The 23,333-nt window shown below is 71.9% G+C and overlaps 3 protein-coding genes across 4 annotated transcripts; 1 reads left to right on the top strand and 2 right to left on the bottom strand.

Annotated features, from left to right (window-relative positions):
* Nucleotides 1-1,403: 1,403 nt before the first annotated feature.
* LOC141736834 (red-sensitive opsin) lies at nt 1,404-6,089 on the bottom strand. The gene is made up of 6 exons (XM_074571449.1): nt 5,981-6,089; nt 5,605-5,901; nt 3,789-3,957; nt 3,531-3,696; nt 1,692-1,931; nt 1,404-1,581 (listed from the first exon to the last, which is right to left on the bottom strand). The coding sequence occupies exons 1-6, from the start codon at nt 6,087-6,089 to the stop codon at nt 1,468-1,470; spliced, it is 1,095 nt and encodes a 364-aa protein (XP_074427550.1). The 3' UTR covers nt 1,404-1,467.
* LOC141736833 (uncharacterized) lies at nt 5,455-8,341 on the top strand. The gene is made up of 2 exons (XM_074571448.1): nt 5,455-5,851; nt 6,404-8,341. The coding sequence occupies exon 2, from the start codon at nt 6,464-6,466 to the stop codon at nt 7,136-7,138; it is 675 nt and encodes a 224-aa protein (XP_074427549.1). The 5' UTR covers nt 5,455-5,851; nt 6,404-6,463; the 3' UTR covers nt 7,139-8,341.
* Nucleotides 8,342-12,676: 4,335 nt separating this feature from the next.
* LOC141736832 (blue-sensitive opsin) lies at nt 12,677-22,107 on the bottom strand. Of its 2 annotated transcripts, XM_074571446.1 has the most exons (6): nt 21,030-22,107; nt 18,871-19,039; nt 17,410-17,578; nt 16,452-16,617; nt 15,242-15,481; nt 12,677-13,121 (listed from the first exon to the last, which is right to left on the bottom strand). In XM_074571446.1, the coding sequence occupies exons 1-6, from the start codon at nt 21,750-21,752 to the stop codon at nt 12,993-12,995; spliced, it is 1,596 nt and encodes a 531-aa protein (XP_074427547.1). In that variant the 5' UTR covers nt 21,753-22,107; the 3' UTR covers nt 12,677-12,992. The 2 variants fall into 2 exon arrangements, with proteins under 2 accessions (XP_074427547.1, XP_074427548.1); XM_074571447.1 differs by lacking the exon at nt 21,030-22,107 and having other exon boundaries at nt 18,871-19,608.
* Nucleotides 22,108-23,333: the final 1,226 nt, after the last annotated feature.

Raw genomic sequence — 23,333 nt, 5'->3', positions numbered from 1 at the left:
GACGAGAAGGACAGGGGTGACGCGGGACATAAGGGAGGGACACGAAGTGGGGGGGGGGGGGTGTGGGGACAAGGGACACGAGGGACCCCCCCGGCCCAGAGCGCACCCAGACGCCCCTTTCCCCCCTGCCCGGAGCCACCGATTCCCAATTTACCTCATTCCGACCCCAAACCGGGGGGCGGGGGGGGACCCGGGGGCACCGCACTGAGCCGGGCTGGGCGCGGGAGGCTCCCGGCGCTCCCGGTCCCCCGGGGGGAGGCGGCCCCCCGCCATCACCGCCAGCCTGTCAACGGAGAGTCCCCCCCGCCGCCGCCGCCGCCGCCGCCGCCGCCGGCTCATCCGCCCCGGCCCCAGCCGCGCTCGGCAGCTCCTCACGGCGGGGACGGGGCGGGGCGGGGCGGGGCCGGGACCCCTCAGGGGCGGGGAGGGACCGCGGGACCCCCCGGCGCCGCCGCCGCCGCCCGCGGCGGGACAATATGGCGCCGCCTTCTCGCCTCAGCTGCCCTCGTGCGCCCGGGGGGGCGGCGCCGAGGTGGGGGTCGTCCAATCGGAGCGCCCCCCTCGCCCCTCTCCGCCAATCGCAGCGGGCGCGCGCCGCTCCCGCCCTTTCCCAGCCAATCGCCCGCCGCGCGCGGCCGCCACCTGCTCCGGCCGGCCCCGCCGCGCGCCGCTCCCGCCCTTTTCGGCCAATCAGCGGGGGCGCGCGCCGCCCGCCCCGCCTCCCCGCCCCGCCCCTCCCCGCGGGGCGGTGCCAGCCCGCGGTGACGTCTCCCGGCGCGGCGCGCTGATTCGTCTCCACCGCGCCCCCTCTTCTGATTGGCCATTGGGCGCCGCGGCCCCGCCCTCCCGCTCCCGCCCGGCCCGCCCGGTGACGTGTTGCGAGGCGGAGGACGCGATTGGACGGCGCGCTACCGCCTCCCCCCGCCCACGCACCGCGACGCGCCTCTCCTGATTGGCCGGGGGCGCCCGCGGGAACGCGGGGCGGGGCGGGGCCTGCGCGCGGCGCGGAGTGACGCCCCCTCCCGCCAATGGCGGCGCGGCGCGGCGCCGGGGGCGGCTCCCCATTGGCTGCCGGGCGGGGCGGGGGCGGGGCCCAGCGCCCGGCTTCGCGCCCCGGCGGGAGAGGGGTGACGGGAAGGCGGCGGACCGATGAATGAGACCCCCACGGCGGGGCGACGGGACACGCGGGGGGGTGTCTGTGACCCCCCCATGGGCTCCCGGGGGGGAAACGGGGGGGGACCCCCGGGGGGGGGCGCGGGGACGTGGGGGACCCCCGTGGGGGGGGGCGGGGACCCCCGTGGGCGTCTGTGGAGGGGGGCGGGAGGTGGGTGGCCCACGGGGGGGTGCGCCGGGGGGCGCCGGAGGGGGGTGCCGGGGGGGGCGGGGGCGCAGCGAGAAGCTGAGCGGGTCCCGGGAGGCCTTTATTGGTGGGGGGTGGGGGGACGGGGGGTGCCGGGGGGGGCGTCTCTAGGCGGGGGCGACGGAGGAGCTGGAGACGGAGGAGACCTCGGTGCGGGAGGTGGAGACCTCGGAGCCGTCGTCCACCTTCTTCCCGAAGAGCTGGAGGATGCAGTTGCGGAACTGCAGGGGGGGGACACGGGGACGGCCGTCACCCTCGGGAGCGCTGCCGGCACCCCCTCCGGCTCCCCGGCCCCGCGGCCCCCCCCCGGCCCGGCCCCCCCCGCCGTCACCTGGCGGTTCATGAAGACGTAGATGATGGGGTTGTAGATGGTGGCGCTCTTGGCGAAGTAGGCGGGCAGGGCGGCCGCCAGCGGGTGGAAGGCGTAGCCGGGGTTGGCGGCGGCGAAGCAGGCGAAGATGGTGTAGGGCCCCCAGCAGAAGCAGTAGGCCACGATCATCACCACCACCATGCGCGACACCTCCTTCTCCGCCTTCTGCGTCGACTCCGACTCCTTCTGCTGCGCCGCCACCTGCCGGGACAGCGCGGCTCAGGGGGGCGCCGGGGGGGGGCGGGGGGGGACACGGGCCCCATGGGGGGGCTACGGGGGGAGATGGGGGGGTCTGGGGGGTCTATGGGCCCCATGGGGGGGCTACGGGGGGAGATGGGGGGGTCTGGGGGGTCTATGGGCCCCATGGGGGGGCTACGGGGGGAGATGGGGGGGTCTGGGGAGTCTATGGGCCCCATGGGGGGGCTACGGGGGGAGATGGGGGGGTCTGGGGGGTCTATGGGCCCCATGGGGGGGCTGTGGAGGGAGATGGGGGGGTCTATGGGCCCCATGGGGGGGCTATGGGGGGGGCTACGGGGGTCTATGGGCTCCATCAAGGGGTCTATGGGGGGAGATGGGCCCCATGGGGGGGCTATGGGGGGAGATGGGGGGGTCTATGGGGGGAGATGGGCCCCATGGGGGGGCTATGGGGGGAGATGGGGGGGTCTATGGGGGTCTATGGGCCCCATGGGGGGGCTATGGGGGGAGATGGGCCCCATGGGGGGGCTACAGGGAGAGATGGGGGGAGAGGGGCCCCATGGGGGGGCTATGGGGGGTCTATGGGCCCCATGGGGGGGCTATGGAGGGAGATGGGGGGGTCTAGGGGGGTCTATGGGCCCCATGGGGGGGCTATGGGGAGAGATGGGGGGAGAGGGGCTCCATGGGGTGCTATGGGGAGCTGTGGGGTGCTCTGTGGGGAGCCATGGGGTGCTCTGTGGGGAGCTGTGGGGAGCTGTGGGGCACTATGGGGAGCTGCGGGGCGCTGTGTGGGGAGCCGTGGGGCACTATGGGGAGCCGTGGGGCACTATGGGGAGCCGTGGGGCGCTGTGTGGGGAGCTGTGGGGCGCTATGCAGAGCCACGGGGCGCTGTGTGGGGAGCCGTGGGGCACTATGGGGAGCTGTGGGGTGCTATGCAGAGCGGCAGGGCGCTGTGCGGGGAGCCATGGGGCACTATGGGGAGCCGTGGGGCACTATGGGGAGCCGCGGGGCGCTATGCAGAGCCGTGGGGCACTATGGGGAGCCGCGGGGCGCTGTGCGGGGAGCCATGGGGCACTATGGGGAGCCGTGGGGCGCTATGCAGAGCCGTGGGGCACTATGGGGAGCCGTGGGGCGCTATGCAGAGCGGCGGGGCGCTCTGTGGGGAGCCGTGGGGCGCTATGCAGAGCCGTGGGGCGCTGTGCGGGGAGCCGTGGGGCACTATGGGGAGCCGTGGGGCACTATGGGGAGCCACGGGGCGCTATGCAGAGCCGTGGGGTGCTCTGTGGGGAGCCGTGGGGCACTATGGGGAGCCGTGGGGCACGATGGGGAGCCACGGGGCGCTATGCAGAGCCGTGGGGTGCTCTGTGGGGAGCCGTGGGGCACTATGGGGAGCCGTGGGGCACTATGGGGAGCTGCGGGGTGCTCTGTGGGGTGCCGTGGGGCGCTATGCAGAGCCGCGGGGCACTACGTGGGGAGCCGCGGGGCACTATGGGGAGCTGCGGGGCGCTGTGTGGGGAGCCGTGGGGCGCTGTGTGGGGAGCGGCGGGGCGCTGTGCGGGGAGCCGTGGGGCGCGGCGTGGGGCGCGGCGTGGGGCGGGGTCTCACCGCCCGGATGGCCAGCCAGACTTGGAGGTAGCAGAGGACGATGATGGCGAGGGGGAAGAAGCAGCAGGTGACCATGAGCACCACCATGTAGGACTGCACGCCCGGGTCCGAGCTGCCGCTGAACACGTCGGGGCCGCAGGACGTCTTCAGCCCGTGGGGCCAGTACCTGGGGGGCGGGCAGGCGTGGGGCGAGGCTCGGGGGCAGGGGGGCGTTTTGGGGGGGGGGGGGTGTGGGGGTGCCGTCTCCCCGCCCCACACCTGCTCCAGCCGAAGATGGGGGGCGCGGTCCAGGCGCAGGACCAGACCCAGGAGAAGAGGATCCCGGCCACCGCCAGCTTCCCGTCGAACTTGATGTTGCCGAAGGGTTTGCAGACGACGAACCAGCGCTCCCAGGAGATGATGGCCAGCGACCACAGCGCCGTGATGCCTGCGGGCAACGGGCCGTCAGGGGGCTGCCCCACGGCGTACGGACCCATAGCGGGCTGCCCCACGGCGTACGGACCCATAGCGGGCTGACCCATGGAGCACGGCCCCATAGCAGGCCGACCCACGGAGTGCAGCCCCACCGAGTGCAGCCCCATAGCCAGCGACCACAGCGCCGTGATGCCTGCGGGCAACGGGCCGTCAGGGGGCTGCCCCACGGCGTACGGCCCCATAGCGGGCTGCCCCACGGCGTACGGACCCATAGCGGGCTGACCCATGGAGCACGGCCCCATAGCGGGCTGACCCATGGAGTGCAGCCCCATAGCCAGCAACCACAGCGCCGTGATGCCTGCGGGCAACGGGCCGTCAGGGGGCTGCCCCACGGCGTACGGCCCCATAGCGGGCTGCCCCACGGCACACGGACCCATAGCGGGCTGACCCATGGAGTGCAGCCCCATAGCAGGCTGACCCACAGAGTGCAGCCCCATAGCCAGCGACCACAGCGCCGTGATGCCTGCGGGCAACGGGCCGTCAGGGGGCTGCCCCACGGCGTACGGACCCATAGCGGGCTGCCCCATGGAGCACGGCCCCATAGCGGGCTGACCCATGGAGTGCAGCCCCATAGCAGGCTGCCCCATGGCGTGCAGCCCCACAGCTCCTGTGTGTCCTCCAGCCCGGCACTTGGCTTCCCCCCCACAGCTCTGCCCCACATCTCTGCACTGCGGCTCAACCCCTGGCTCCCAGCCCTGCCCCACACCTCCCAGCACCCCTGTCCCTGCCCCACGGCTCCCAGCGCCCCATGGATGCGCCCCCCATCCCCGCCCCACATCTCCCTGCGCTCCTGTCCCCGTCCCCCATCCCCGCCCCACATCTTTCATCTCCCCCCATCCCTGCCCCACACCTCCCAGCCCCACTCTCCATCCCCGCCCCACACCTTCCACCCCCCCACTGCTGCCCCACGCCTTTCCCCGCCATCTCTACCCCACGCCTTTCCCCCCCATCCCCGCCCCACACCTTTCACCCCCCCACTGCTGCCCCACACCTTTCCCCACCATCTCTACCCCACACCTCCCAGCACCCCCGGCCCCACTCCCCATCCCCGCCCCACACCTCCCAGCACCCCCGGCCCCACTCCCCATCCCTGCCCCACACCTTCCACCCCCCCCATTGCTGCCCCACGCCTTTCCCCGCCATCTCTACCCCATGCCTTTCCCCGCCATCCCCACCCCACACCTTTCACCCCCCCATCGCTGCCCCACACCTTTCCCCGCCATCCCTGCCCCACACCTTCCACCCCCCCCATTGCTGCCCCACACCTTTCCCCGCCATCTCTACCCCACGCCTTCCACCCCCCCCATTGCTGCCCCACGCCTTTCCCCGCCCCACACCTTCCACCCCCCCATTGCTGCCCCACACCTTTCCCCGCCATCCCCACCCCACACCTTTCACTCCCCCATTGCTGCCCCACGCCTTTCCCCGCCATCTCTGCCCCACGCCTTTCCCTGCGATCCCCACCCCACGCCTTTCCCCGCGATCCCCACCCCACGCCTTTCCCCGCCATCCCCGCCCCACACCTTTCACCCCCCCATCGCTGCCCCACACCTTTCCCCGCCCCCCGCCTGCCCCCCGCCATCCCCGCCCCCCGCCCCACCGCAGGCGGAGACGGTGTAGCCCTCGATGACGCAGAGCGGGTGGCCCAGGATGAAGTAGCCCGAGATCTGGTTGACGACGCTGATGGTGCTGGCGATGACGGTCTCGCCCAGGTCGGCCACCGCCAGGTTCACCAGGATCCAGTTGAGGGGGTGCCGCAGCTTCTTGAACTTCCAGGTGGCCACCAGGACCAGCCCGTTGGTGAAGACGGAGGCCAGCACCACGAAGATCATCCACAGGGACGTCAGGTTGTAGACCCACCGCGGGGCGATGTGGTAGTTGGGGCCCTCGAAGGGACCTGTGGGGCGGGAGGGTGAGAGACGCCGACGCCGCCGCCCCACGCGCCGCCCCACGCGCACCACCGCCCCCCGGCTGACCGCGGGTGTTGTTGCTGTTGGTGTAGGTGAAGACGCTGTCGCGCGTGGTGTCCTCGTCCTCGTGCCGCCGCCGCGCCGCCATCACCGCCGTCTCCCAGGCGCCCGCCATGGCCGCCCCACGGCAGAGGCAGCGAGAGCGGGGCCCCCGCGCGCCCCATGCCTTTATACCCGCACCCCCCCCCCCCGGGATTAACGCCCCCCCCCCCCCCCCCCGGCCCTGATCCCTTAATTGGGGATCCGGGGGCCCCCCCCGGCCCGGCCCGGCCTCACCCCCCGCGGGGCCGAGCAGCCGGGGTGAGGGATAATCCCCGACCCACGGCCGGGCCCACGGCGACCCACGGCCAGGCCCACCGCGACCCACTTACAGACCCATGGCTGGACCCATGGCGACCCACAGCCGGGCCCACCGCGACCCACTTACAGACCTATGGACGGACCCACGGCGACCCACGGCCGGGCCCACCGCGACCCACTTACAGACCTATGGACGGACCCACGGCGACCCACGGCCGGGCCCACCGCGACCCACTTACAGACCTATGGACGGACCCACGGCGACCCACGGCCGGGCCCACCGCGACCCACTTACAGACCTATGGACGGACCCACGGCGACCCACGGCCGGGCCCACCGCGACCCACTTACAGACCTATGGACGGACCCACGGCGACCCACGGCCGGGCCCACCGCGACCCACTTACAGACCCATGGACGGACCCACGGCGACCCATGGCCAGGCCCACCACGACCCACTTACAGACCCACAGTGACCCACGGCCGGGCCCACCGCGACCCACTTACAGACCCATGGTGACCCATGGACGGACCCACGGCGACCCACAGCCAGGCCCACCGCGACCCACTTACAGACCCACGGCTGGACCCACCGTGACCCACTTACAGACCCACGGTGACCCATGGACGGACCCACGGCAACCCACTTACAGACCTATGGACGGACCCACAGCGACCCACGGCCAGGCCCACGGCGACCCATGGCCGGGCCCACCGCGACCCACTTACAGACCCACGGTGACCCATGGACGGACCCACAGCAACCCACGGCCGGGCCCACCACGACCCACTTACAGACCCATGGCTGGACCCACGGCGACCCACGGCCGGGCCCACCGCGACCCACTTACAGACCCACAGTGACCCATGGCTGGACCCACAGCGACCCACAGCCGGGCCCACCGCGACCCACTTACAGACCCATGGCTGGACCCACGGCGACCCACGGCCGGGCCCACCGCGACCCACTTACAGACCCATGGCCAGACCCACCGTGACCCACTTACAGACCCACGGTGACCCATGGATGGACCCACAGCAACCCACGGCCAGGCCCACCGCGACCCACTTACAGACCCACAGCGACCCATGGATGGACCCACGGCGACCCATGGCTGGGCCCACCGCGACCCACTTACAGACCCACAGCGACCCATGGATGGACCCACGGCGACCCACGGCCGGGCCCACTGCGACCCACTTACAGACCCACAGCGACCCATGGATGGACCCACGGCCAGGCCCACCGCGACCCACTTACAGACCCACTTACAGACCCATGGCCGGACCCACAGAGTGACCCACAGACAGACCCATGGATGGACCCATGGTGACCCACGGGCGGACCCATGAACTGGCCCATGGCCTGACCCACGGCCTGACCCATGGACTGACCCACAGACAGACCCATGGCCTGACCCATGGCCTGACCCACTTACAGACCCATGTCCAGACCCACAGTGACCCACGGAAGGACCCCCAGAGCGGCTCACGGACTGACCCACAGACAGACCCACAGACAGACCCACAGACTGACCCACAGACGGACCCACAGACTGACCCACGGACTGACCCATGGACTGACCCATGGACTGACCTACTTATGGACCCACAGAGTGACCCACTTACAGACCCACGGCCTGACCCACTTATGGACCCATGGACAGACCCATGGATGGACCCATGGATGGGCCCACGGCGGGGACAGCAGGGCCCCCCGACCCACAGCCAGACCCACAGATGTGGGGCCGCATGATGGGGCTGTCTCTGTCCATTGCTGGCCCTCAGGGCGTGGGGCAGCTTCGCAGCCTCGCCCCACTCTAGCCTGACCCACAGCATGGGGGACAGGGGCCTCCCTGCCCCACGGCAGGGCGCTGGGACCTCTCCTGACCCATGGCGGGGTGTTGACCCCCCTCTCGCCCCATAGCAAGACACTGAGGCCCCTCCCATAGAGGAGCACTAGGCCCCTTCTCGCCCCACGGTGGGGTGACAGACCCCCTCCTGCCCCATAGCGGGGTACTGGACCCCCTCCTGCCCCACGGCAGGGTGCTGGGGCCCTTCCCACCCCATAGCGGGGCACCGGCCCCCGCTTCTGCCCCATAGCGGGGTACCACCCCCCCCCCCGCCCCACGGCGGTTACATCACCGGGGGGGCCGCGGCGTGGGGCCAAGTGGGGCACGGGGGGAAGGGACCCCCCCCCGACCCCCCCCCCCAGCACCCCTAAAAATAGCCCTAATTGCCTTAATTAGCAATTAGGCCCCGGGCGGGGGCGGGGGGGGGGGATTAGGGAGGGGGGGCCCGAGGCCGGGGGTCCCTGTGGGGCTGGGGGGGTCCCCGGGGGCCGTCGCCCCACGGCTGCCCCCCGGCCCCGGCCCTAATCCCCCCTAATCCCGGGATTGTCGGGTCGCCCCGGGGGAGCCCGATTACGGGGGGGGCTGGAAAATTTAATCCCCCCCCCCCCCGGCGGGGAAAAAGGGGGCGCGGAGGCCGTGGGGAGAGCGGGGCGCCGGCCGTGGGGTGCCGGACCCACACTATGGGGGTGGGGGGTGGGGGGCTGCCCCATGGCGGGGATGTGGGGCGGGAGTTGGGGGGGGCGGCGTAAGGGGGGGGTGTCGGTGCCCCCCAACACGCACACACGGCCCCGTCTCTCGCCCCACAGCGGCCGGGGGGGGCAGACGGAGCCCGTGGAGGTGGGTGAGTGATGTGGGGCTGAGGGTGTGGGGCGATGGGGGGCTGGGGGTGTGGGACAATGGGGGGCAATGGGGGGCGATGTGGGGCTGGGGGGTGCTGTGGGGCAGGGGGGACGTCACGAGTGCCATAGGGTGCCTGTGGGGTGATGTGGGGCCGGGGGGTTGCTGTGGGGCTGGGGAGGTTTGGGGGGGATGTGGGGTGCTGTGGGGCAGGGGGGACGTCACGAGTGCCATAAGGTGCCTGTGGGGTGATGTGGGGCCGGGGGGTTGCTGTGGGGGGATGTGGGGCTCTGTGGGGGTGCTGTGGGGCTGGGGGCACGTCACGGGCGCCATAGGGTGTCTGTGGGGTGCTGTGGGGCAGGGGGGACGTCACGAGTGCCATAGGGTGGCTGTGGGGTGCCGTGGGGCTGTAGGGGTGTGGGGTGCTGTGGGGCAGCAGGAGGGTGATGTGGGATACAGTGGGGAGCTGTGGGGCACAATGGGGTGCTGTGGGGCACCGCTGGCCACCACGTGGGGCTGCCGTGGGACCAGGCGGGGTGCTGTGGGGCTGCCGTGGGGTGCTGTGGGGCTGCCATGGGGCGCCGTGAGGTGCTGTGGGGTGCTATGGGGCTGCTGTGGGGCAGCATGGGGTCACCACGGATCCCTGTGGGGTGCTGTGGGTCTGCCGCGGGACACCGTGGGCCTCTGCGGGCCTGCTGTGGGGTGCTATGGGGCTGCCATGGGGTGCTGCACGGTGCTATGGGGTGCTGTGGGGCGCTATGGGGCCGCCATGGGGTGCTATGGGGCACTGTGGAGTGCTATGGGGCGCTGTGGGGCTGCCGTGGGGCATCGGGGGCTGCCGTCGGGGCACAGCACGCTGCGGCGAGACGCTGTGAACCGCCGTGGGGCGGCCGTGGGGCGGCCGTGGGTCACCGTGGGGCGCTGTGGGGCGGCTGTGGGGCGCCGTGGGTCGCCGTGGGGCCGTGCGACAGGAATTCCGCTAGTTCTGAACTGTTTTGGCTGGCAAAAAGCTCACTACTGGCAGAACTCGGCCGCGCGGCCCCCAGCCCGACGGGATGTGTGGGGCTGGGGGGGACGTGTGGGGCTGGGGAGCTGGGGGGAGGGCGGGGGGGGCGCTCCATGGGGTGTCCCGTGGGGCTCTGTGGGGCTCCGTGGGGCTCTTGTGGCACCCTATGGGGCTCCAGAGGGTCCACGGGGTATGCCATGGGGCGCCCCCTGGGGCTCGGGGGGGCTCTGGGGCGCTCTATGGGGCTCCGTGGGGCTCTCTGTGGGTCCATGGGGCATCCCGTGGGACTCTGAGGGGCTCCACAGGGCAATGTGTGGGCCTGTGGGGCTCCATGGGGTGCCCCACAGGGCTTGGACGGGGGTCTGTGGGGCAATGTGTGGGTCTGGGGGGTTCTGGGGGGTCCATGGGGTGCCCCACAGGGCTCTGTGGGGTGTCCCATGTGGGTCTGTGGGGCTCTGTGTGGGTCTTGGAGGTTCCGTGGGGTCCATGGGGTCTGTGGGGTGCCCCATAGGGCACAGGGCGGCTCTGTGGGGCAATGTGTGGGTCTGGGGGGTTTTGTGGGGCTCCGTGGGGTGTCCTGTGTGAGTCTGGGGGGGGTCCATGGGGTGCCCCACAGGGCTCTGTGAGGTGTCCTGTGTGGGTCTGTGGGGCTCCGTGTGGGTCTGTGGGGTTCCGTGGGGTCCATGGGGGATTCTGTGGGTCTCCGTGGGGTGCCCCCTGGGGCTCCAGGGCTCTGTGGGGTGTCCTGTGTGGGTCCGTGGGGCTCCAGGGCTCTGTGGGGTGCCCCATAGGGCTCTGTGGGGTGTCCTGTGTGGGTCTGTGGGGCTCTGTGGGGTCCATGGGGGATTCCGTGGGGTGCCCCATAGGGCTCTGTGGGTCTCTGTGGGGTGTCCTGTGGGGCTCTGGGGGGCTCTCTGTGGGCCTGGGGGGTTCCATGGGGTGCCCCGTGGCGCTCCGGGGTTCTGTGGGGTACCCCATAGGGCTCTGTGGGGTGTCCCACGTGGGTCTGGGGTGTCCCGTGGGGTCCATGGGGGGTTCTGTGGGGCTCTGTGTGGGTCTGGGGTGTCCTGTGGGGTCCACGGGGGGTTCTGTGGGGTGTCCCGTGTGGTTCTGGGGGGTTCCGTGGGGTCCATGGGGTGCCCTGTGGGTCTCTGTGGGGTGCCCCGTGTGGGTCTGGGGTGTCCTGTGGGGTCCATGGGGTGTCCCGTGGGGTTCTTTGGGGCTCCGTGTGGGTCTGGGGGGTTCTGCGGGGTCCATGGGGGGCTCTGTGGGGTGTCCCGTGTGGGTCTGGGGTGTCCCGTGGGGCTCTGTGGGGTGTCCCGTGTGGGCCTGGGGGGCTCCACGGGGTCCATGGGGGGTTTTGAGGGGCTCTGTGGGGTGTCCCATGGGGTGTCCCGTGGGGCTCCAGGGGTCCGTGGGGTTCAGGGGGGTTCTGTGGTGTGTCCCGTGTGGGTCTGGGGTGTCCCGTGGGTCTCTGTGGGGTGCCCCGTGGGTCTGTGGGGTGTCCCGTGGGGTGTCCCGTGTGGGTCTGGGGTGCCCCGTGGGGTGCCCCGTGGGGTGTCCCATGGGGTGCCCCATGGGTCTCTGTGGGGTGCCCCGTGGGGTGCCCCGTGGGTCCGTGGGGTGTCCCGTGGGTGTCCGTGGGGTGTCCTGTGGGGTGTCCCGTGTGGGTCTGGGGTGCCCCGTGGGGTGCCCTGTGGGTGTCCGTGGGGTGTCCCGTGGGTCTCTGTGGGGTGTCCCGTGGGGTGCCCCGTGGGGTGTCCCGTGGGTGTCCCGTGGGTGTCTGTGGGGTGTCCGTGGGGTGCCCCGTGGGGTGTCCCGTGGGTGTCCGTGGGGTGCCCCGTGGGTCTCTGTGGGGTGCCCCGTGGGTCCGTGGGGTGCCCCGTGGGTCTCTGTGGGGTGTCCCGTGGGTGTCCGTGGGGTGCCCCGTGGGGTGTCCCGTGTGGGTCTGGGGTGTCCCGTGGGGTGCCCCGTGGGTCTCTGTGGGGTGTCCCGTGGGTGTCTGTGGGGTGCCCCGTGGGTCTCTGTGGGGTGCCCCGTGGGTGCCCCGTGGGTCTCTGTGGGGTGTCCCGTGGGGTGCCCCGTGGGGTGTCCCGTGGGTGTCCCGTGGGTGTCTGTGGGGTGTCCGTGGGGTGCCCCGTGGGGTGCCCCGTGGGTCTCTGTGGGGTGTCCCGTGGGTGTCCGTGGGGTGCCCCGTGGGGTGTCCCGTGTGGGTCTGGGGTGTCCCGTGGGGTGCCCCGTGGGTCTCTGTGGGGTGCCCCGTGGGGTGTCCGTGGGGTGCCCCGTGGGTGTCCGTGGGGTGCCCCGTGGGTCTCTGTGGGGTGTCCCGTGGGTGTCCGTGGGGTGCCCCGTGGGTCTCTGTGGGGTGCCCCGTGGGGTGCCCCGTGGGTGTCCGTGGGGTGTCCCGTGGGTCTCTGTGGGGTGCCCCGTGGGTCTCTGTGGGGTGTCCCGTGGGTCTCTGTGGGGTGCCCCGTGGGGTGTCCCGTGGGTGTCCGTGGGGTGCCCCGTGGGTCTCTGTGGGGTGCCCCGTGGGGTGTCCCGTGGGTCCGTGGGGTGCCCCGTGGGTCTCTGTGGGGTGTCCCGTGGGTGTCCGTGGGGTGTCCCGTGGGTCTCTGTGGGGTGCCCCGTGGGGTGCCCCGTGGGTGTCCGTGGGGTGTCCCGTGGGTCTCTGTGGGGTGCCCCGTGGGTGTCCGTGGGGTGTCCCGTGGGTGTCCGTGGGGTGCCCCGTGGGTCTCTGTGGGGTGCCCCGTGGGGTGCCCCGTGGGTCTCTGTGGGGTGCCCCGTGGGTGTCCGTGGGGTGCCCCGTGGGTGTCCGTGGGGTGCCCGCGCGGGTTTCTCGGCGGGGCGGAGGCAGAGGCTGCGTCTCCAGCGTTTAATGCCGCGGGGCGCCGCGGGGCGGGCGGTGGCGGGGCCGGGGGGGGTGTATGTACAGCGGGGCGGCGGGGCCTCCCCACGGCGGCGGGGCCGGGGGGGGGGGTGTATGTACAGCCGGGCGGCGGGGCCGGGGGGGGGGGGGGCGGCGCTAGGCGGGCGAGACCTGGCTGGAGGAGACGGAGGAGACCTGGGTGGCCTGGGAGGAGCCCGACGCGTCCTCGTCCTCCCCGAAGGGGCTGCGCCCGCAGAACAGCAGCTTCAGCAGGCACGAGCGGAACTGCGGGGGCACCGCCTCAGCGCGCGCCGCGCCACACGGCACGCGCCGGCCCCGCCCACACCCACACCCACACCCACACCCCCCCCCAGCGGCGGGGGCGCGGGGGGCACCGGGACTGACTGGGGTCACTGGAGCGTCACTGGGGGTCACTGGGACTTACTGGGGTGTCACTGGGCTGGGACTGGGACTTACTGGGGTTACTGGGGGTCACTGGGACTGACTGGGCTCTTACTGGGGGGTCACTGGGCTCTTACTGGGGGTTACTGGGACTCACTGGGGTCACTGGAGCGTTACTGGGGGGTCACTGGGACTTACTGGGGTGTCACTGGGGGGTCACTGGGCTCTTACTGGGGGTTACTGGGACTGACTGGGGTCACTGGAGCGTTACTGGGGGGGCACCGGGCTCTTACTGGGGTCACTGGGACTTACTGGGGTTACTGGGGGTCACTGGGACTGACTGGGCTGTTACTGGGGTGTCACTGGGCTCTTACTGGGGTCACTGGAGCGTTACTGGGGGTTACTGGGACTTACTGAGCTGTCACCAGGCTCTTACTGGGGGTTACTGGGGGTCACTGGGACTTACTGGGGTGTCACTGGGGGGTCACTGAGCTCTTACTGGGGGTTACTGGGACTCACTGGGGTCACTGGAGCATTACTGGGGGTTACTGGGACTTACTGGGGTGTCACTGGGGGTCACTGGGCTCTTACTGGGACTTACTGGGGTGTCACTGCACTCTTACTGGGGGGTCCCTGGGGGGTCACTGGGCTCTTACTGGGGTTACTGGGACTTACTGGGGTCACTGGAGCGTTACTGGGGTGTCACTGGGGGTCACTGGGCTCTTACTGGGGGTCACTGGGTTCTTACTGGGGTTACTGGGACTCACTGGGGTCACTGGAGCGTTACTGGGGGCTCACTGGGACTTACTGGGGTGTCACTGGGGTGTCACTGGGGTGTCACCAGGCTCTTACTGGGGGGTCACTGGGACTCACTGGGGTTACTGGGGTGTCACTGGGAGGTCACTGGGCTCTTACTGGGGGTTACTGGGACTTACTGGGGTCACCGGAACGTTACTGGGGGGTCACTGGGACTTACTGGGGTGTCACTGGGGGTCACTGGGGTGTCACCAGGCTCTTACTGGGGGTTACTGGGACTTACTGGGGTCACTGGGACAATACTGGGGGTAACTGGCTCTTACTGGGGGTCACTGGGACTTACTGGGGGTCACTGGCTCTTACTGGGGGTCACTGGGGCTCACTGGGGGGTCACTGGGACAGTACTGGGGGTCACTGGCTCTTACTGGGCGTCACTGGGGGGTCACTGGGTTTTACTGGGCATCACTGGGCCACCCCAGCCCCCCCCGGCCCAGTGACGACACCCCACAGGCCCCCCGGCCCCACGGCTGCCCCCCATGGCCCCCCATGGCCCCACAGCACCCCCATGGCCCCATGGCTGCCCCCCATCACCCCATGGCCCCACGGCACCCCATGGCCCCATGGCAACCCCATGGCCCCATGGCCCCATGGCACCCCCCACGGCCCCATGGCTGCCCCCCATGGCCCCCCATGGCCCCACGGCACCCCCCACGGCCCCATGGCTGCCCCCCATGGCCCCATGGCCCCCCATCGCCCCATTGCCCCATGGCAACCCCATGGCTGCCCCCCATGGCCCCCTGTGGCCCCATCACCCCATGGCCCTGCATCGCCCCGTGGCCCCCCATCACCCCAGGGCCCCCCATCGCCCCATGGCCCCCCATGGCCCCATCGCCCCATGGCCCCCCATCACCCCAGGGCCCCCCATGGCCCCCTATTGCCCCCCATGGCCCCATGGCCCCCCATGGTCCCCCATGGCTCCATCGCCCCACGGCCCCCCATGGCCCCACGGCCCCCCATGGCTCCATCGCCCCATGGCCCCCCATCGCCCCATGGCCCCCCATGGCTCCATCGCCCCATAGCTCCATCACCCCATGGCCCCCCATCGCCCCCTGGCTGCCCCCCATGGCCCCATAGCCCCCCATCGCTCCATGGTCCCCCACGGCTCCATTGCCCCACGGCCCGCCATGGCCCCACGGCCCCCCCCGGCTCCATTGCCCCCCGGCCCCCCATGGCCCCCCCGGCCCCACCTGCTTGTTCATGAAGACGTAGATGACGGGGTTGTAGACGGTGGAGGCCTTGGAGAAGACGGAGGGCACGGAGGCCAGCCCCACGTCGAAGGGGTGCCCGCGGTGCGTCACCACCCACAGCGCGAAGGCGGAGTAGGGCGCCCAGCACACCAGGAAGCCCAGCACCATCACCACCACCATCTTGGTCACCTCCCGCTCCGCCTTCTGCGTGGTGGCCGACTGCTCCTGCTGCTTGGCCACCTGCGGGGGGGACGCACCGCTTGGGGGGCTGCCACCCGCGGGGGGCGCGGGGGGCCCCAAGGAACGGCCGTCTCCCTAGGGGTCACCGCCATAGGGGACGTGGGGGTGGCCGCCTCCATAGGGGTCTCCTCAAGGATGGGCATCTCCATAGGGGTCACCTCCATAGGGGACGTGGGGGTGGCCACCTCCATAGGGGTCCCCCGAGGATGGGCATCTCCATAGGGGTCACCTCCATAGGGGACATGGGGGGTGACCATCTCCATAGGGGTCTCCTCAAGGATGGGCATCTCCATAGGGGTCACCTCCATAGGAGTCCCCCAAGGACGGGCACCTCCATAGGGGTCACCTCCATAGGGGACAGAGGGGCGGCCACCCCCATGGGGTCTCCTCAGGGACGGGCACGTCCATGGGGTCCCCCTGACGCCTATAGGACCCCCCCCACGGAACCACCACCCCTGTGGGTTCCCGGGGAGGACCCACCCGTGCAGGGTCCCTGCCCCCCCCGGGGGTGCCCCCCCTGCTCCGTGTGCCCCCAATAAACCCACTGCCCGTGCCCGTGTGCTGCTTGGGGGGCTGGGGGGGTCGCGGGGGGGCTGGGGAGGTCCTGGGGGGTCCGGGGGGGGTCTGGGGGCTCCGTGTGGGTCCAGGGGAGCGCGTGGGCGTCCTGGGGGGAGCCTCAGAGGGTCCTTGGAGGTGCCGGTGGGTCGTGGGGGGTGTCCTCAGGGGGTCCTTAGAGGACCCAGGGGGTCCTGGGGGGTGCAGAGGGGCTTGGGGGGGGCCCGGGGGGGGCCCGGGGGGGGTCTGGGAGGTTCCACGGGGCGCCAGTGGGTTCTGGTGGGTCTCAGAGGGGTCCCGGAGGTCCCCGGGGGGCTGACGGGGGGGGGTCCCAGGGGGTCCCGGTGGGTCGTGGGAGGTCCCGAGGGGTGGTGGGGGACGGAGGGGGGTCCCGGGGGGGTCCCGGGGGGGTTACCGCGCGCAGGGTGAGGAGCAGGCGGCCGTAGGAGAAGACGATGATGGCCAGGGGGACGCCGAAGCAGAAGCAGAAGAGGAAGATGACGTAGGACTCGTTGTTCCACTTGTTGTTGGAGGTGTACCAGTCCGGCCCGCAGGAGCACTGCAGCCCCTCGGGGATGTACCTGGGGGGCACCGGCACCTCGTACCCCCCCGGGACCCCCCCGCGACCCCCCCGGGGCCCCCCCAACCCCCGGAGACCCCCCCAACCCCCTGCCACCCCCCACCAGTCCGGCCCGCAGGAGCACTGCAGCCCCTCGGGGATGGACCTGGGGGGCACCGGCACCTCGTACCCCCCCGGGGCCCCCCCGCGACCCCCCCGGGGCCCCCCCGGGATCCCCCGACCCCCGGAGACCCCCCGTAACCCCCTGCCACCCCCCACCAGTCCGGCCCGCAGGAGCACTGCAGCCCCTCGGGGATGGACCTGGGGGGCACCGGCACCTCATACCCCCCCGGGACCCCCAACCAGCCCCCCAGGACCCCCCCCGGGACCCCCAACCACCCCTCGTACCCCCCCGGGACCCCCAACCAGCCCCCCAGGACCCCCCCCGGGACCCCCAACCACCCCTCGTACCCCCCCGGAACCCCCAACCAGCCCCCCAGGACCCCCCCCGGGACCCCCAACCACCCCTCGTACCCCCCCGGAACCCCCAACCAGCCCCCCAGGACCCCCCCCGGGACCCCCAACCACCCCTCGTACCCCCCCGGGATCCCCAACCAGCCCCCCAGGACCCCCCCCGGCACCCCCAACCACCCCTCGTACCCCCCCGGGACCCCCGACCAGCCCCCCAAGACCCCCCCGGACCCCCAGGACCCCCCCCATCCCTGAAGACACCCCACTGCAGCCCCCCGGGGACGTACCTGGGGGGCACCCACACCTCATACCCCCCCAGGTCCCCCCCCCGGCCCCCCCAGACCTGCTCCAGCCGAAGAGGGGGGGCACGGAGGCCACGAGGCCGAAGATCCAGGTGACGGCGCAGCCCAGCACGGCGTGGCTGCCCCGGAAGGTGAAGTTGCCCAAGGGCTTGCAGATCACCAGGAACCGCTCGAAGGCCACCACCGCCAGCGACCAGAGGCTGACCATGCCTGGGGGGGGACGACAGGGGGGACAATGCCACCCCCGCGGCCACCACGCCTCCCGTGGCGACCCACCGACGGGTCCCTCGCGCCCAACGGCCGACATCCTCCTGTCCCCACCAACCTGGTGTCCCCATGGCCTGATGTCCCCAACGTCCCCATGGCCAATGTCCCCCTGCCCTCGTGTCCTTCTGCCCCTTGACCTACACGCCCGATGTCCCCGTGCCCCGGTGTCCCCACGCCCCACGTCCCCACGCCCAACGTCCCCACGGCCCCGTCTCCGCACCCAACACCTTCACGCCCCGTGTCCCCACGCCCAACGTCTCCACGTCCAGCGTCCCCACACCCAACGTCTCATCACCCAGCGCCGCCACTCCCAACGTCCCCACGCACTTGTGTCCCTCTGCCCCACGTCCCACACACCCCACGTCCCCACACCCAACCTCCCCACGCCCAACGTCTTCATGCCCCACGTCCCCACACCCAGCGTCCCACACACCCAACATCTCTAGGCCCAACGTCCCCAAGCCCTCGTGGCCTTCTGTCCCCACACCCAACGTCTCCACTCCCAACGTCTCCACGTCCAACGTCCCCACACCCAATGTCCCCACGCGCTTGTGTCCTTCTGCCCCATGGCCCCACTCCCAATGTCTCCACTCCCGACGTCCCCACTCCCGACGTCTCCATGCCCCATGTCCCCACACCCAACGTCCCCACGCCCAACGTCCCCACTCCCGACGTCTCCGTGCCCCATGTCCCCACACCCAACGTCCCCACTCCCGACGTCTCCGTGCCCCATGTCCCCACACCCAACGTCCCCACTCCCAATGTCTCCACGTCCAATGTCCCCACACCCAATGTCCCCACGCGCTTGTGTCCTTCGCCCCATGGCCCCACACCCAACATCCCCACTCCCGACGTCCCCACTCCCGACCTCTCCGTGCCCCATGTCCCCACACCCAACGTCCCCACTCCCGACGTCTCCGTGCCCCATGTCCCCACACCCAACGTCCCCACTCCCGATGTCTCCGTGCCCCATGTCCCCACACCCAACGTCCCCACACCCAACGTCCCCACTCCCGACATCTCCGTGCCCCATGTCCCCACACCCAACGTCCCCACACCCAACGTCCCCACTCCCGACATCTCCGTGCCTCATGTCCCCACACCCAACGTCTCCACTCCTGATGTCCCCACTCCCGACGTCTCCGTGCCCCATGTCCCCACACCCAACGTCTCCACCCCCGACGTCTCCAGGCCCCGGGTCCCCCCGCCCGAGGTCCCCCGCGTCCCCCGGGTACCTCCCAGGGTGGCGGCGAAGCCCTCGATCTTGCAGGCGGTGGGTCCCAGGGCGAAGTACATCTGGGAGAAGCTGTAGAAGGCGGTGGTGGAGCCCACGCAGATGACCAGCAGGTTGGCGACGGCCAGGTTGACCAGGATGTAGTTGAGGTGGGAGCGCAGCTTCTTGTACTTGGCGGTGCAGAAGATGGTGAGGGCGTTGATGGGCACCCCCAGGGCGATCAGCACGAACATGAAGGCCGACATGCCCATGAAGACCCCGGGGCTGCCCAGGTGGGTCTGGGGCACCAGGAAGGGGCTCAGCGCCGTCAGGTTGGGGGTCTCCAGGGCCATGGGGATGTAGAAGTCCTCGGGGAGCTCCTCCCGCCCATCCCGCGCCTTCTGCATGGCGGTGGGTGGCTGGGGGGGGACGGCGGGCGACGGGGCGCGGGGCAGGGGGGCGGCCGGGCGCGGGGACCCTTTATAGGGGAGGGGGGCGGATGGGGACGGGCCCCCCCCGCCCCGAACCCCCTAATCGGGGCTAACGCCGCAAAGCGCGGCTGAGCCCGGCTTATCCGGCGGGCGGGCGCTGGCCAAGCTGGGCTTACCCACCCGGCAAGCGGCTTTCGGGGGGACTAATCGCCCCCGAGCCCCGATTAGCGGGGTGGGGGGGATCAGGGGGTATCAGACCCCCCCAAAAAGGCTTAACCGGCTCCTGGCACCGAGGGCGGGGCCCCCCCGCACCCTCAGACCCCCCAAAGCCCTCCCGAGCCCTCCCCGCGCCCCCAAAACCGCCCTCAGCCCCCCAGCACCCCAAAACCCTCCCGAGCCCCCCAACTCTCCCGAGCCCCCCCAAAGCCCCTCCTGAGCCCCCTGTACCCCCAAACTGCTCCTGAGCCCCCCAGCCCCTTCTGAGCCCCCCCAAAGCCCTCCAGCACCCTCAATCCTCTCCGACCCCCCAGCCCCCAAACCCCAACACCCCCCGACTCCCCAGCACCCCAAACCCCCCTGAGCCCCCCAGCCCCCCCAAACCCCTCCTGAGCCCCCCCAAGCTCTCCCTAACCCCCCAAACTCCCCTTGCCCCCTCCAGCACCCCCAAACCCCTAAAGCCCCTCCTGAGCCCCCTAACCCCCCCCCCGAGCCCCCCAAACTCCCCCTGACCCCCCCACCCTCCCCAAACCCCCCTGAGCCCCCCAGCTCCCCCAAACCCCTCCTGAGCCCCTCAAACCCCCCCGGCCCCCCAGGGGACTACATGTCCCATGGTGCCCTGGGGGGTGTGTGTGTGTGTGTGACCCCCCCGGTGTCGGGGTGAGCGTCCCCGTAATCCCCGGGCGCTAACGAGGCCGCCGGCCCCGCGGGATTAGGGCTAAATCGGGACCGGAGCTGACACGATTATTGCGATTAACGAGACCCCGGGGTGGGGGGGGGGGCAGCGGGCAGGCGGCCCCCAGGCACCCGGTGGCCACGGTAGCCCTGCACGGCGGCCATGGCACCAGGTGGGCACGGCACGGTGCCCTGCGGTACGAGGTGGCCGCGGTCACTCTGCACCGTGGTCGCGGTACGCGGTGGCCACTATGTGATGCCCACATGGTGGCCGTGGCACCAGGTGGCCGTGGTAGCCCTGCACGGTGGCCATGGCACAGTGCCCATGGTACGAGGTGGCCACGGTAGCCCTGCTCGGTGGCTGCAGTATGAGGTGGCCACAATAGCCCTGCTTGGTGCCCATGGCACGAGGCAGCCACGGTTGCTCTGCACTGTGGCCGAGGTACGAGGTGGCCACTACGTGATGCCCATATGGCGGCCATGGCACTGGGTGGCCACAGTAGCCCTGCACAGTGGGTATACAGTGGTCATGCTACAAGGTGGCCGTGGCACAGTGCCTGCGCTATGAGGTGGCCACAGTAGCCCTACGCAATGCCCATACAGTGGCTGTGGTATGAGGTGGCCACGGTAGCCCTGCTTGGTGGCTGCAGTACAAGGTGGCCACAATAGCCCCTGCTTGGTGCCCGTAACGGTGCCTGTGGTACAAGGTGGCCACAGTGACCCCACTTGGTGGACGTGATACAAGGCTGCCAAGGTAGCCCTGCTCGGTGGCCATGGTACAAAGTGGCCACAGTAGCCCTGCCCAGTGGCCGCGCCAGTGCCCGTGGCCCCCCATGGCGGGGGGGGTGACCAGACTTACCCCAAGCTGTGGGTCAGGCTGGCTGGCAGTTGGAGGACGTGGGGCAGCCGGGGTGGCCACCTTGGGGCTGGGGGGAGGGAGACCCTCCAGGGGGGCCTCAGAAGCCACCCAAGGGGTGTTTGGGCCACCGGGGGCATGTCTGGGGGTCCCACGGGAGACCCGAGGGGTGGCTGAGGGTCCCCTGAAGGACCTGGGGGCAGTTGGGGTCCCCTGAGGGAGCCGGGGGACAACCTCAGGGGCAGTTGAAGGACCCGAGGGGTGGCTGAGGGTCCCCATGAGGGAGCTGGGGGGGCAGTTTGGGTCCCCTGGGGCACCCATGGGGTGGCTGGGGGTCCCGTGAGGGACCCCTGAGGGTCCCTGTGAGGTACCTGAAGGGCAGTTGGGGTCCCCTGAGGGCCCCAAGGGGTGGCTGAGGGACCCGGGGGTCCCTGTGGAGGCACCTGAGGGCTGGCTGAGGGTCCCACAAGGGACCTGGGGGGGCGGCTGGGGTCCCCTGAAGGACCTGAGGGGCAGCTGAGGGACCCCATGAGGCACTGAGGGACCCGGGGAGGACCCGAGGGACCCGTGAGGTACCAGGGGGGCGATGGGGGGTCCCCTGAGGGTCCCGAGAGGCACCTGAGGGACCCGAGGGGCGGCTGAGAGACCCCTGAGGGACACTGTGGAGGTACCTGACGGGCGGCTGAGGGTCCCAGGAGGTACCTGAGGGGCAGTTAAGGGTCCCATGAGGGACCCGGGGGGTTTCCGAGGGACCGGGGGGGACCCCTGAGGGGCCAGAGGGTGAGGGCGGGAACCTGAGGGACCGGAGGGACCCCTGAGGGGCCGGGGGGCGCCTGCGGGCCCCCTGAAGCGCCGGGGGGACCCCTGAGGTACCTGAGGGCCCCCTGAGGGACCGCACGGTCAGGGCGGGAACCTGAGGGCCCGGGGGGCGGCTGAGGGACCCCTGAGGTACCTGAGGGCCCCGCGAGGGACCGGAGGGCCCCAGGGAGCGGCTGAGGGCCGCCCGAGATCCCGGCGGGCCCCCCCGAGGTCCCGGCCCCCCCGGGGCGGGGCGGCGGCCGCCGCGGACCGTTACGGCCGTTGGATTCAAACCCCTTCGCGCAGCGCGGAGCGGGAGAGGGAGGGGGGGGCCCGGCGCAGCGCGGCCGTGACGGGCGGCGCCGGCGGCCAATGAGAAGCCGCCGTCCCGGCGCGGCGGCCAACGGGCGGCCGCGCGCGCTCCGCCGGCCCCGCCCCCTCCCCCGCGGGAGCGGCGCGGGGCGGGGCGCGGCCCGAGCGACAGCGCTCTCGGCCAATCGCGGCGCCCGCCGCCAGCGCGCCGGCCCCTCCCCCGGGGAGGGCGGGTGGCGCGGGGCGGGGGAGGGCGGGAGCCGAACCCCTCCGACCAATCACCGCCCCGTCCTCTCTTTGAGCGGCGTGCGCCGCGCCCAATGGCGGGGCGGGCGAGGCGGGGCGAAGCGGCCGCTCCGGGTTTCCTCTCCGTCTCGGTTCGGGGCCCCCCCCCCTTCTTAAAATCCCCCCCCCCGCGCCGCACGCGCTCTCCCCCCCCGCCCCCCCCCCTTTCGAGTGCCCCCCCCCTTCCCCCCCCCCCCCCCCCCCCCCCCATCTCCGCGGGTTCCTTCGCTGCGAAGAAAATGGCGGCGGCGCCGAGCGGGGACGGGAGAGGCTGTGAGTGACCCGGGGGGGGCGGGGGGGGGGGAAGGATGGGCGGGGGGGGGAGGGGGGGGGATGGACCGGGTGAGGGGGGGGGTGTGTGGGAAAACGGGGGGGGGGGTGTGTGTGTGGAGGGGAGGTGGGGGGGTCCCGCCGCTGTTTTCCCGCGCGCGCGCCGGCGCGAGACCCCCCCCACCCCCCCCAGCCCGCGGAGGGGGGGGGCGGGGGGGTGTGTGTGGGGAGGGGGGGGGGCGGGGGGTGTGTTGTGTCGCGACTGCGTCACTAACGGCCGCGGGGGGGGGGGGGGGGCGACCCCGGTGGGGGGGGGGGACACACCACCACCCCACACCCCCCCCAAACGCCTCACCCCCCCCCACCCGGTGGGTCCCGGGACGGGACGCGCCCCCCCCACCCCCCCCGGCGCGACCCCCGAAACACCCGGAATCGGCCCCAAAAACGGCCGGAGTCACCCCCCGAGCGCCCCGAAACAGCCCGAATTCTCCCCAAAACAGCCCCCGATTCCCCCCGAAACAGCCCGAATTGGCCCCGAAACGCCCCGCGGCGCAGCGAAACAGCCCGAAACGCCCCGAATTCCCCCCGAAACACCCCCCATCAGCCCCGAAACAGCCCCAATTCGCCCCAAATCGGGCCGCC

Source organism: Larus michahellis, unplaced genomic scaffold, assembly GCF_964199755.1.
Source record: "Larus michahellis unplaced genomic scaffold, bLarMic1.1 SCAFFOLD_54, whole genome shotgun sequence".
NCBI classification, from domain to species: domain Eukaryota; kingdom Metazoa; phylum Chordata; class Aves; order Charadriiformes; family Laridae; genus Larus; species Larus michahellis.
The sequence above is the reverse complement of the archived record's forward strand: the minus strand, read 5'-3'. Positions and strand labels throughout refer to the sequence as shown.